At 33.5% G+C, this 14,300-nt stretch overlaps 2 protein-coding genes across 4 annotated transcripts; one reads left to right on the top strand and one right to left on the bottom strand.

The window, feature by feature from the left end:
- Positions 1 to 4,673: 4,673 nt before the first annotated feature.
- LOC138900213 (uncharacterized) lies at positions 4,674 to 5,096 on the bottom strand. Its single transcript, XM_070186933.1, has one exon. The coding sequence runs from the start codon at positions 5,094 to 5,096 to the stop codon at positions 4,674 to 4,676; it is 423 nt and encodes a 140-aa protein (XP_070043034.1).
- A 2,231-nt stretch (positions 5,097 to 7,327) lies between these two features.
- LOC104094478 (uncharacterized) lies at positions 7,328 to 13,755 on the top strand. 3 transcript variants are annotated; one of them, XM_009600418.4, is made up of 10 exons: positions 7,328 to 7,411; positions 7,521 to 7,597; positions 9,304 to 9,420; positions 9,826 to 9,987; positions 10,082 to 10,187; positions 10,351 to 10,533; positions 11,045 to 11,204; positions 11,565 to 11,890; positions 12,538 to 12,627; positions 13,325 to 13,564. In XM_009600418.4, the coding sequence occupies exons 3-10, from the start codon at positions 9,385 to 9,387 to the stop codon at positions 13,393 to 13,395; spliced, it is 1,134 nt and encodes a 377-aa protein (XP_009598713.1). In that variant the 5' UTR covers positions 7,328 to 7,411; positions 7,521 to 7,597; positions 9,304 to 9,384; the 3' UTR covers positions 13,396 to 13,564. The 3 variants fall into 3 exon arrangements, with proteins under 3 accessions (XP_009598713.1, XP_009598714.1, XP_009598712.1); XM_009600419.4 differs by having other exon boundaries at positions 7,343 to 7,597; positions 13,328 to 13,755; XM_009600417.4 differs by having other exon boundaries at positions 7,343 to 7,597.
- Positions 13,756 to 14,300: the final 545 nt, after the last annotated feature.

Here is a 14,300-nt window from a genome sequence, read left to right as displayed (position 1 = left end):
TTTCTATTTTTTCGTTTTTCTACACCACCCACTCACCCGCAAAAAAAAGTTATATTTTCAATTCTGGTTTTTTCATTTTCAGTTTACATGTTCGAAATTTTACGAGTTCCAAAGATATGGGTTCGGAGGTATATGTGTTTGGAAGTTTGCGGGTTTAGAAATTATAGAGTTTACGGGTTTAAAAGTTTAGCGGTTCAGAAGTTTATGAAATTTGTGGATTCGAAAAGTTGTTAGTTGGAAAGTTTATGACTTCATATTTATTGTATCTAAATTATTTATGAATACTTTTTAGAAGTTATTTTCCTTAATTTACGTATCAAATACCAAAAAATGAATAAAATTACTACTTGTTTTCCAAATATTTTCTTGAAAAATATTTTCCGCTGAAAACATATCCCGTTATACCAAGCACACTCTTAGTGACAAGACACGAGGAGTATGATTTTCGATTCACTTTTAATTCATTCATTTGTTTGGTCTGTCCTTTGAACAAGAAAAAAGGAAACAAACATGTCATATAATGATGTCCGCTACTCATTTCCGACTTTTCCAATTTTCAAACCATCATTTCACGAACATCAAATTAAGCCAGGACATAAATTAACAACAGTTTTTTAAGTTGCGTTGAAAATAATTTTTGTAAATAAAAATTTTGTTTGGACATACATTTTATTTGAAAAAAAAATTAAAATTTTGTGAGTAGAAGAAAAAATTTCACCTTTGATATTTTTTTCAAAAGTTTTTCAAAAACTGATCATATTTCATGAACAAATAGTATTTTCAATTATTATTATTTTGAAAAAGAATAGCCAAAATTTATGGCCAAAACAGGAGCTTCGCAAAACAAGGTTATCCTACTATTACAATCTCACAATTATATAGTTTCACCTCTTATATGATAGATAATATCAAGTTTTTATTATAAAATTTATTCGATATTAACTAAGACAAATAACCAAAACGGTAGATAAATTAAATTTTCAAATTTAATACCAAATTAGTATCATAATCGTGGTAATCGTACGGTCCCTAAAAAGCTACAAGCTTTGAAGGTGAATTGGATTATTAATACTCATTCCTTCTCAATTTATGTGGCATGTTGACTCAAGATATAGCTTGAGAAAGAATGAATTATCTTTTGCTATGTACCAAAAATACCATTAACTCTTTGTCTTAAGCATGTCATGATGATTATAAGAACATCTCATTAGAGATAAAATTCAGAGATTAAACTAAAAAGAATCTCTAAATATGGCTAGGTATATGCCATTTTTTCTAGTATGGGAGAACGTGAAGACCTGGGATTAGGATAGAATAAGGTAGCCAGCGATTATAATAGAAGTCTAGTAAATAATCGAGCGATTCCTATACTTTATGTGGAGGAGCATGGTTCTAGTTTATAGCACCTTAGTTGCTTCATCTTATCCTTGCTAATATTGTTGTTATTATGCTATCTTTATGTTCAATTTTATGACTACCGACATGTTTTTACTTTGATTAGCTTTACTATTTTTTGGTTGTCATTACTTTTCTGTTCTACAATATTTCCATCATAATTGTTTTACTCTTGTAGTTTTCAAACCTATTTTGAAATATATTTTTTTTAGTTGAGAGTATCGAAAATAACATCTCTACCTCACAAAGGTAGGGGTAAGGTCTGCGTACAACACACCATCCTCAGATCTCACTTGTAGCATCACACTGGGTATGTTATTATTGTTGATATGCCATTCATTTTTTAATAGAGGAATAGTGACATATAAAATAAAGGTGGTAAATGGCAAGGCAAGACCAATAGATATCACTATTTCTTTATACAACAATAAGTTCAAATTTAATATAAATGCAGGTACGTGTGTGTATATATTTATACCTAAAATAAATTCACTTGTATTTAAATCAAATCGATTGTATTCAATAAGCTCGTATCCACTACCTTGGATCTTCAATATCCATGTAAAAGTTTCATGTGCCAAAGCTGAAAGAGCACAACTTGTATATATATATATATATATATATATATATATATATATATATATTGATTCTCTTTGTAATTAACCAACGCAGGTTTTTCTCATGAAGAAGATTTTCATTGGATTACCCTGACTTTTGAAGCATGATAATAAATAAGCTAATTAGTCTGGCTCTTCCATTTGAATTTTGAACATGAATTTTCTTCTTGAAATGTCAATATAATTAATTATCATTCACGTCATTAAATTCTATAACATATTAGAAACAACTTTTCTATCTCCACCAGATAAGAATAAAATCTGCATATATACTACTCTCCCCAAACCACACTTGTAGAATTATACTGGATATGTTGTTGTTGTTGTTGTAATAAGATTAAAAACACATCAATTTTTGACCTATCACAATTGCTTTCATGACCATCTACGGTTTTGTACAAAAAATTGAAACTCAAGTGTATTTAACTTGTAATCCACTAATCTAATCTGTCAAATGTCAACTCTACGTCCATGGTCATCTTTTCACTTGAGTAATAACTTATAGGCTTAAACTATGTATTTATGAACATGCACATGCAAACAAATATAGAAAGCACACCAATTTGGCATATGAAGGCCCTTACCTATATGGCTATATGCTTAGAACTTTAAATACGTTAGTAAATTCTTTTCGCCATTAATTATTACATACATTAGTGGCAAATCAAGAATTTTACTAAGGGAGTTTAATACTCTATCCGTTCAACAATACATGATCATTTTACCTTTTTATTTTGGTTCAAAATAAGTGTTTATTTATATAATCAAGAAGATATTTTTTCAAAATTTGTCTTTATTTATTTCAGTGTGTCAAGGTAACAATTAATTAAGGTAAATGTAGTGAATATTTTTTTTTCTCTAGGAGTTTATATTTTCTTAATTGGTGTGCCAAAGTTAAAATAGTCACTTATTGTGGATCGCAGAAAGTAGTGTTTAAAACTTTATATATGTGTAACAACAATAATATTTGATGTATACATACCGTATAATTTTTATAAGAATATTTAACTGATCAATCTTTCGCCGCTGTAACTAACATAAGATAAGTTTGTGTTACAGTGTTAGTGATGGTATCAAGACTTTTTTTTTTTCTTTTTCGTGATCTGCATTTCTTGAAGATATCGACATTAAGAAAATCATGAAACTTGACTAAGAAGAAAGTCAAATTAAAAGAAATGAAATAAGTGAAAAGTGGAAAGAGGAAAAGGTGTTGAATATGTAGATATTTTATAGATACCTAACGTATTGGCAATAGGCAATTTGGCATACAATAATGGGGCAAAGAAAGGAGTGGTCCTCTGGCCATTGGATGCCAAATTATAATTATAATATTATAATATACTCTAAAAGGATCGGCTCGACGAACAAGAAGATCTACTTTGTGGGACATTTTCAGTCTGAGCCCCCAACCAAAAAACATATTACTACTTGTGTTACTGCTACAACTCAAATAAAAATTTGAGTTCCCATTAATTTAGGAACTGTTTGTCCATAGATATTTTTTTATTTTTTTTGTTAAAAATATGTTTGTCCATGAAATTTTGTAAGTTTTTGGAAATTTTTCGAAAATGAGTTTTTCAAAAAAATTCAAAATTTTTTGTTTCCCCACTCACAAAACAGCAACGTTTTTTCAAGTGAAATGCATATCCAAACACAATTTTAAATTTCAAACTATTTTTCAACCTAACTCCAAATACTATTTTTTTTCAAAAATTATAATTTTTATGTCCAAACACCTACTTAGATTTGCCCGGGTAAATCTCATTTAAGGAAAGAGTATTTTCTATCAGGAATTATTTTACACCTTTTTTCCAAGTATTCAATTAATGAGAGAAAAAGAAAAGAAAAAGAAAAAGAAAAAGAGAGACAAAAAGAGAGGCAAAACAACAGACGACAGACAACAAGTTGAGTTTGCACTACAAACTTTATGTCTCTTTGCAGACCCAAAATATGCATATGGAAAGTTAATACTTTTATTTGTATTTGTTCATCCACGGCCAGACAGCTTCTCCATGTGCATGTTGCACAAAATTTGGTCTCAAATCATGCAACTTTTGTTCTTTTTCTACGATTTTCTTTCTCTCTTCCTTTTTTCTTCTGCAACTTTCATTAGTATGAAAAAATGAACCACTGCTTACTCGGGAGAAGTGATAGTTCATTTCAAAACATAACAACAACAACAACAACATAATCCCACAAGTGGGGTATGGAGAGGGTAGGATATACGTAGCCTTACTCCTACCCTGATAGGGCAGAGAGACTGTTTCCGATAGACCATCGGCTAAAGATGGTGAAAGAAGGCCCGATAGCAAATAATAGCAAGACAAATAATTAGAAAACTAAATCGAAAATAGCAACAGAGAATATGAAAGAGGTACCGATAATAAGTAATAGCAAGACAATATATTTAGAAAACTAAGTCCAAGGCAGCAAACGAGAATATAAACGAAGTACTGCTAGCAAACTACGGAATTACTGATAGCAAGTAATAACGGAACAAGACATGCGAATATAGCAAACTAAGAAAAAAAAAAGGTATTATACTAGCACTAATACTATCGAACTAGAGAAGACAAAAGGAAACGCACGACTACCTACTAACCTTCTACCCTAATCTTCAACCTCCACACCCTTCTATCTAGGGTCATGTCCTCAGTTAGCTCAAGCTGCGCCATATCCCGCCTGATCACCTCTCCCCCAAGACTTCTTTGGCCTACCGCTACCCCTCCTCTCACCTCCCAAGGCCAACCTCTCACATCTCATGATTGGGGCATCTGTGCTTCTCCTCTTAACATGCCCGAACCATCTCAACCTCGCCTCACGCATCTTTGCCTCCACAGGGGATACTCCCACATTGTCCCAAATAACTTCATTCTTAATTCTATCCAACCTAGTATGCCCACACATCCATCTCAACATCCTCATTTCCGCTACTTTCATCTGCTGGACATGAGAGTTTTTGACTGGCCAACACTCTGCCTCATACAACATAGTCGGTCTAACCATTATCTTGTAGAGCTTACCCTTAAGTCTCAACGGCACATTCTTATCACACAAGACACCGAAAGCGAGCATCCACTTCATCCACCCTGATCCGATACGGTGTGTGACATCCTCATATATCTCCCCATCCTTCTGAATTATAGACCCCAGATACTTGAAACTCTCTCTCTCTCCTGGGAATGACTTTCGTATCGAGCCTCACATCCTCGTCCGCCTCCTGGGTAACACCACTGAACTTGCACTCCAAGTATTTTGTCTTGGTCCTGCTCAACTTAAAACCATTAGACTCCAGAGTATGTCTCCAGACCTCCAGCCTCTCATTAACGCCACCTCGCATCTCATCAATCATGACTATGTCATCCGCAAATAACAAGCACCAAGGCACCTCCCCTTGAATGTGTCGCGTCAATAAATCCATCACTAGGGAAAACAAAAACGGGCTAAGTGTTGATCCCTGATGCAACTCCATCTTAACCGAAAAGTAGTCAGAGTCTCCTCCTGCTGTCCTAACCTGTGTCTTAGCTCCATCATATATGTCCTGAATCACTCTAATATACGCTACATGCACTCCTCTAGCCTCCAAACATCTCGATAGAACCTCTATCGGGATTTTGTCATAGGCTTTCTCCGTGTCAATGAACACCATATGTAAATCCTTCTTCACTGCCCTATACTGCTCCACCAATCTCCTCACAATATGAATGGCCCCAGTAGTCGACCGTCCCCGAATGAAATCAAACTGGTTCTCGGAAATGGACACACTCCTCCTCAACCTCCCTTCAATCACCCTCTCCCACACTTTCATCGTGTGGCTTAACAACATTTCAAAACATAAATGAGAGGTTTTTTAGTTGGTTCAATAAGTGAGAGTTCATATCTCTTTTTACTAATTCTACTTAGATTTCAGAAGAAGGGAATGCTTGGCGTAACTGGTAAAGTTGCTACCATGTGACCGGAAGGTCACGAGTTCGAGCTGTGAAAACAACTTCTTGCAAAAATGCAGGGCAAGTCTGCCTACAACAGACCCTTGTGGTCTGACCATTCCCCGGACCTCACGAATAACGAGAGCTTAGTGGACCGGGTTGCCTTTTATTTTTTACTTAGATTTCTGACATGTAAAATATATTTCATTGTCATAGTAGCACTTTTAACCATCAAGGTAAGAGAACAAAGTCTAAAAATAGGTCAAACATAGCATAAGCAAGAACTATTCTTGAAATAAGCCAAAATAAGAATAAAGACAACCAAATTCAATTGATGAATGAGTGTCATTTTTGCTATGTGTTTAATTACTGTTTAAGTGTCGAAAAAATAAATTACTGTTTAAGAATCTACCTATCATAAAATTTAATACTTACCTCTTTCTTTTGGTCATAGATTTGGTTTTTCCAAAGTAAGAAATATAAAAAGGAGTAATAAATACCAAATATGCATAATGCAAAAGAACAATTTGGAACTAGTCGCAGATCGAGGATATAAGTGCACCAGTTGTTTTAGAATCTAACGACAATAATAATAACTATGTATCATATGCAAACAAATTAAGGTCGATTATATAAACTTATTTTTTATTTAAATTCATTTCAGGCTAAGTTTTACAATCAGACTATATATAGAAAAAGGCCCAAATTAATATAACCATATAATTGCTTTTCCAATGATAAAATTTGTCATACGAAAAAAAAAATGAAAATATTATGGGTTAGCCACTATTTTATGTAGAGATAAAATCTGGACAAAAATATTCTAACTAAAACAAGAAAAGTTCCAACATAATATGCTGGATTATTGAGCTCATGGATATAAACTTTCAGGCTCCAGCATATTATGTTGGAACTCCAGCAATTATGAAATTCCCGCGCATTATGCTGGAATCTCATATGTAAAAAATTTGAACTCCAGCAATTTTTCATGTAAAGATAAAATCTGAACAAAAACACATTTATGCTGGAGTTCGAATTTTTAAGGGTGTTTTTGTTCAAATTTTATCTTTACATGAAAAAATAACTAAATTTCGATTACTTTTGAAAATGTGGCTATTTTTCAATTACCAATTGTAAATTGGGATTTTTTTCCAAAAAGAATTATGAAACTAAGTTATGTTTCAATATTGCTTTCAGCTCCATACTATTGCAGCAGCTTCTAAATTTATGAGAAACAAGAAAAAATTAAAAATTCGTATCAAGCATATTGTCCACATTGAATTCAAATTAGAATAAAATAATCCTGGTATTATTGAAACCAATCTTTGGCGGTAATTTGCACTTTCCATTACTGCTATTTTCTTACTTACTGGACAAAAGGACCAATAAACAGCAGCAGCTCATAAACCATATTTTTCCACACTGCGCTTTAAAACCTTCCTTCTTCTTAACTGTTCCACTCCTCTAACTCTTGTAAGCACAACCCATCTACACTTTTCTCTTCTTCATCTCCTCCTTTAATCTCTCCCCTTCGTTCTTTTCTTGATAATTTGCTAATTTTCATTTTTTCTATTAATTTTAGTAAGCTCAATTTTGCTAACGCTTTGTTCATAAGCTACCGTAAGACCAAGATTTCACTAGCCAACTTGCAAGCCAAAGGTTTGGCCTTTTTTTTTTTGGTTGTTTTCTCCTTAGTATACAAACATTTCTTGAGTTGGTTTTTTTTTTTCTTCATTTAAAAAAAATGCTTTTATCTGCACATATTGTTGTTCATTTCTGAATTGGGTGTTTGATGCTACTGTTCATTTCTGGAAGAATTAATCCAAAAATAGTCCCCACCCAACTGGTAAACTAAAAATAGCAGGCGAATGTATAATATACGTATAATCCATGTATAATAAGTGTTTAATTGATATATACTGGCTAGGAACAATAAATAGTGAATTAGGCTGGCTATTTGTATAAAGATCTCTTATTTCTATGAGCTTACAAATTAAAGTTAGTATAAATCTGACCCCTTTGGTTAGAGATTTGTCAGACTGGTGTTTTGTATTGTTAAGAAATTTTTAATATTGTTAATTGAGTGATACTTTAAGTGTTGTTTGAATAACGAACAATCTTGATTTTGTGGAAAAATGAAATCTTGATAATCTTCTTGCTACTAGTTTTGAGATCTTTGAGAATTTTTACTTTTAAATGTATTTTTTTATGTTAAGCTGGAGGGGTTGTACTAGGTTCTTGCAATGTGAATATCTTTATTTTTGCCTAATTAGATAATGGTTGTTTTGATTTCTTATTTGGGATATCCCATTAGAGCTGTCTTTTAAAGCTCAAAGCTTTTGATTAAAGACATTCTAGATTTGTGTTAAAGTCAAGAATTTGGTAGAAAAGACTGAACCTTTTCTATAGTATTTATCTTTTTAGCAAGTTAAAGTCACACATTTGGTAGGAAAGTCTTAACCTTTAGTGGAGAATTTTCTTAACCTTTAGTGGAGAATTTTCCATTTTGGTTACTTGATTCTTTTTGTAACTTTTCAGGATTCTTTGTTATGGTATGTTAATCTCGTTAATGCGATGTTCGTTCACGCTAAAATTTGTTTGTTTTTGAATTTTTACTTTTGGGTCTCAGTAAGTAAGCATTCTGAAATTTTGAATGACTTTAAAAATGCATGAGAAATATAAATCTATTAGGACAGTGTTACACCCTTGTACCCCTTATCAATTGCCATTGTAGAGTAGAATTCAAAGAAAGAAAAACAAGGAGACAACTTTTTTGAAGCCATTCTCTATGTAATATTCTTCCAATCAAATTCTTTCCACTTTCAACAATACTGGCTCCTCCATTTGCCTTACTTGCATTTTTTGAAGATAGTGCAGCTTGAGCACCTTACAATGTAAAAGAGGCAAATCCAAGATTTAAGTTTGAAGGTAAGGAGAACAGGCAATTTTGGGATCAGATTCTTTGGAGAGGGACTAGGTAGTTACTTGAGGATATCGGGGCTTAATGAACAAAATAGACAAGATAAAAAAGAAAGTAAACATCAGACTCATTTACTATCCAGTGTAATAGGTTCCTTTCTATATTCTTATAGCTTGCTCGTTGTTTGGAATAAATTCTCTTCTTTTCAGTTTAACTTGTTTATGATCCATGGAACTCATTAAGTATCATGGATCAGTTCCAATGTGGGGAATGCGAGGTAATCTTTCTCACATTATCCTAAATATATCAGTCTCTTGCACTGAAAATGATGTTTGCTTTCTCAATTCTGAAATTTTATGCTAAACTTTAAATTTTCAATTGTCCTCTATCATCGTACTTCTGTGATTTTTACATCTTCTTTATTGATAGTACCTTTTATTCTCAGGTGATTAGTTCTCCCAGCTTTCCATAGAAGTAGTGAGACAACTTTCAGCGGTGGAATGTTGGAGCTTCATGGAGATATTTAATGCGCCTGAAGTTGACTAAAATGAAGACCGCACAGGTTATTTTATCTATTTTCAAACAGAGTTCCCTTTGCTGTGTTCGGATCTTTCATTTCTTGCTCATTACTTGGTTATATGTTGCATTATTTTGGCAATGCAACTTATCATTAGTGTTAAAATGCTTCTAATTGGTAACAATATTCGCGCTGTTAACTTGTGACCAACCTCTGTAACTTGTTATTTGAAGGGTGAGGGTTCTCTTATCTGCAATTACGTTATCTGTTTTGTTCTATAATAGTAAGTGATTACACACAGATAGTCTATACTAAATAGGTTATAGAATAAAAATTTCTGAAATTGTGAAACTCTTGTGATTTTTATTTAAAACATAGATTAAGTTGGTAAATGTTATTCAGCTATTGAATCATATTTTCTTAATTTTATTATTTCACTTTATATTGCAGGATCCACAAAACACTGCAGAAAAGAAACCGTCAACCCAGGCTTCTCATGAGACCCAAAATGACCCGCAGAACCATACAGCCGATACACCTGTAGCTGATGCAGGTTCTGTTTCTGCATCAGGCAATGATAACAGGAAAGTTTCACGTGAAGATATTGAACTTGTAAGACAGTCTTTAAGTTCTTATTTTTGCTTAGATCATACATTGGAAAGTTGTGCTCGGGGTCTTTTAACTTCATGATGACATATTGTTGCAGGTCCAAAACTTGATTGAACGGTGCTTGCAACTGTATATGAATAAGGATGAAGTGGTAAAAACACTTCTGAATCGTGCGAGGATAGATCCTGGATTTACAACTCTAGGTAGGTACATGATGTTACTGAGAATTTGTTTATGCTTTAGATATGCTATCTACTGTTTCATGTGTTTTTTGACCAAGTATTTTCTGGTTTATGTCTATGGTTACTGGGTGGTTACTTTAGGTTTTCAGTTCCAGCTTTTAAATCTTTTTCATATTGTATCCAGTTTGGCAAAAATTAGAAGAAGAAAATGCAGATTTCTTTCGGGCCTACTACATTAGGCTTAAACTGAAGAAACAAATCATCTTGTTCAATCATTTGCTTGAGCATCAGTATCATCTAATGAAATATCCAGTGCCTCCAAAGGTTCCATTGGCTCCTATGCAGAATGGGATTAGCACCATGCCAGGTAAATTTATTTGTCTTATGAAGGCGAAAGTTACTGCATTATTCTGCTTCGGAATTAGTTTTTGAAATTTTGAGATTGTCCAATCATCAATTAATTGAGCCTTTTCTAGGTCCGTCTTTCTGATCTTTTTGTTTTGTGAACAAGATGGAGTGGATGGTCTAGCTGAAGCTATGGCTTATTCAATTTTTCCAAGCTTCAACCGTACTAATCTTTATTAGCGAAGAAGCTTGAATATTTTGGTGGAAGAAACTATATCTTCTAGGAACTTGAAAATAATGTTCAACTGTATACAACATAAGGTTTTTGCAAAGTGTGTAGTTCATCTTGCCCTCTGCACTTCCTTTCATCTGCTTCCTTTCTTCCTCAATATTTATTAAGTAACATGGCCTTTCAAATTGTAGTCAAGCTACTTGAATAGAGTATGGGTATATTGTTATTTTAAGAACAGATGAATAGGTCTTTTATTTAGCTTTATTATCATTATATTTATTGCCACTTGTTTCCAGTGCAGTCAACAACTTACCCATGGGATATCCCGTCCTTCAGCAACATCCAGCTCCAGCTGCAGGTCAACCTCATCTTGATCCAATGGGCATGTCCAGCTGCCATGTGGTTAATGGTGTGCCAGCGCCAGGAAACTATCATCCGATGAGGATGAATTCTGGAAACGAGTGAGAATTTTTTCTTATATAGGAAGTAGTTTTCTTTGATTCTAAAATTGGAAATTTATTTCATACTTTGCCAAATTTGGTAGGAGTCGAAATAGCATTGAAGGTTCACATGGGTTAAAAATGAGTGTAGGTTGGTGAAAATAGTTACTTCATCTGAATATGTCGAACCTACTTGTATGTTGTAGCCCATGTCTAGTTTTAACTCTTCTATCAAGGAAACAAGGTTCATTTCTTCTTCTTTCCAAAGATGAATAAATAATAAATTTGATGGTTGAAGTGCATTGGCTTCGGGACTGTTTATATTTGTTGGCGGAGACACGGCTTGACAAATGACGCTTTACAATTTTTTTCTGCTGACAGTATGGTGATTGACACCAGTGCGTCGGATGTAGCACCAACTATTCCACCTAGCAATGCCATGTCATCAATGTCAGATATGACAGTAAGTCCTACATCAGTAGCTTCCAGCGGGCATTTTCCCTTTACGGCTTCAGAGATTTCAGGGATGGGAGTTGACACGTCAGCCCTTGATGCTGCTTTCCCATCTGATGTAGCAAGTTCAGTAGGATTAGAACTTCCACCAGATAATGGTGTTGGTAATTCTAGAGATTCACTGAGATCTTTCGCTCAGATTCCTTGGAATTTCAGTCTTTCAGATCTAACAGCAGACTTGTCCAACTTGGGAGGTAAGTTAGCTTATACACAACTCAAGCTTTTATTTTTAGTCATTAAATTTGCAATGAGGTTCTACTTCCCTCTCACTCCTTTTGTGCTTCCTTTGATGTTAAGAAGAGTATTTGATTTGAGAACTTTGTTCGTGTTGTCTTATTTGAAGCATTACAAATGAACTCTTTTAACAATTCATAATATGAAGTTATCATAGTTGAAGACACTCACCCAAAATCTGACCCAGTGGCTTGTAATATTATTCCAAATAAAGTCCAGTTACTAAAAAAGAGAATTTATTTTGCATTATACCTCTGGAGTACTAGATGAAGGTTACAATATGTTGCTCTCTTTAGCACCACTACATGTATAAACTTTAATGTTTATAGGTTCTATCAGCTGTGGGTTTCGTTAATTTCTTGATAAACAAAATGCTTGACAGGCAAACCAAAAAGAGATTCATTATATTTACAGATCAGATACATGATATGTGTTGGAATATATGACTTATAAAGTAAGTTGCAGAAGTACTAGTAGTGAGTACGATAATTTGTATGGGCTGCTTCTTCGACGATGATTTTATTGATTTGCTTTTCTGCTCAGATTTTTAGATTCTTTTCCTCTTTTATTCTGGCTGACGCTCATTTTTTCTCCACACCAATTACAGATCTAGGGCCTCTTGGAAACTATCCCGGTTCTGCTTTTTTGCCTTCTGATTCAGACATTCTACTTGACTCTCCTGAGCAAGATGATATAGGTGAGATTTTTTTGCTTTCTTGCCCATCTAATTTTAAGCTTTGAATCATAAACTGCGAGATGTTCAACAAAATGTCAGCATTAAGCATATCAACTTGTGTGCTGTTTTTTGCCTAAGTTATTAGATGCACTTTAATGGCTGATGCTATGGTCTTTCGTGATCCTAATCTTCTTTCACGACATTGGACTATAATAGTGGCTTTGTCTGGAATCTGACTTCTGATCCTTGTTTAGTGCATCCTGGCTTTCGTTTGTTGCATTTGCAGTAAACATGGTTTAATCATGTATAAATATATAAGTTAGAAGTAAACATTGATACATGAATGCACATTGGCATGCTTGGACCTATGCAAATATTATTAGTCTGCATTTCCATATGCTTAAGGGGCAGTCCGGTGTAAGTCATCCCGCGTTCACGCAGGATTCGGGCAAGGGCCGCATTCTAAGGGGTATGACCTTAATGCAAGCATTAGTGGCTGCTTACACAGCTCAAACCCATTTTCAGATGCTTTTCTTTGAAAATTCCAATTTTATGCTTTCCTCTTTGAAAAAGCTAGAGGTGGTTTAGCTGTAGGGGATATATACAGTAACCATCACAAGTTTTTTTCTTTTTAACTAAAACAAATGTTGTTTCATCTGCTTTATGTTTATAGATGACTGTTCTATTGCTTGATTTGTTTTTCTCTTTTTTTGGTCAGTAGAAGAGTTCTTTGTCGATGTTGATGCCGATCCAGGACCAACATGTCAGTCAGATGAAGAGAAGTCCTAGCTTAAATTGAGATATTAACGTTGCATTTGCGTTTGAAATTAGAATAAGTCTGTTGTAAAATGATTATAAACTGATAGATAGATTGATGAGCTGAACTATTGATTTAAATGTGCCGGATATAGTTATTAACCTAATTTAGATATACCTTAGCCTTGGGTTGTTATAACCAGATCTTTATTTCATTTAGTCGAAACAGGAGAGGATAAGTTAACTTCCCTCCCTCTTTGATAATGAAAGTTTGTATCTGAAGATAGTGAACTTAATCTTTCACAAAGGATATGTAATCCACATGTTGTTGTAGTTACCTAAACAGGTTATTATTGTGTTTTTTTGGATGATTGAGATATATGTTTATGCAAAGTTTGGTGTTTGTCAATTATAACTATTGTTGGTTTAATTAGTTGATTATATGATATATCAAATGTGGTAAGTTAATAGGTATCTGGTCAGATTATATCTTGGTCAATTATTAGGTATCTACCTTCTTCACTTTTTGGCTACTTTAACCCCTATCTAGAAAGAATTTCTAAACGACCTATTATAATAGGAATTGGTTTTTAGAAACTTTGAAGCTTCGATTTGTCATATTAACAAGCATAAATGGTTTTAGAAAGGCTAAATAATTGATTTTATATTTGCAATTCTTCTTATTTTCAGTAATCCTTTTAAATATTCTATAATAGTTTCATAAAGTTACTTATCCTTTTTTCCATAAAAAAACAGTCATCTATTAACTCATTAAGGACAAGATATGCCCAAATGAGCATACAACCTCATTTACAATCCAGCTTGGGAACATACTTTTCTCGGGAAAAAAAACATGTACTAAAGAAATAGAGAACTGCAAGTTATGAGCAACATAATTAAACATCTTAAAATATATTTTAAAAAAAAACATGTTCAAC

Source organism: Nicotiana tomentosiformis, chromosome 10, assembly GCF_000390325.3.
Source record: "Nicotiana tomentosiformis chromosome 10, ASM39032v3, whole genome shotgun sequence".
Classification (NCBI taxonomy): domain Eukaryota; kingdom Viridiplantae; phylum Streptophyta; class Magnoliopsida; order Solanales; family Solanaceae; genus Nicotiana; species Nicotiana tomentosiformis.
The sequence above is the reverse complement of the archived record's forward strand: the minus strand, read 5'-3'. Positions and strand labels throughout refer to the sequence as shown.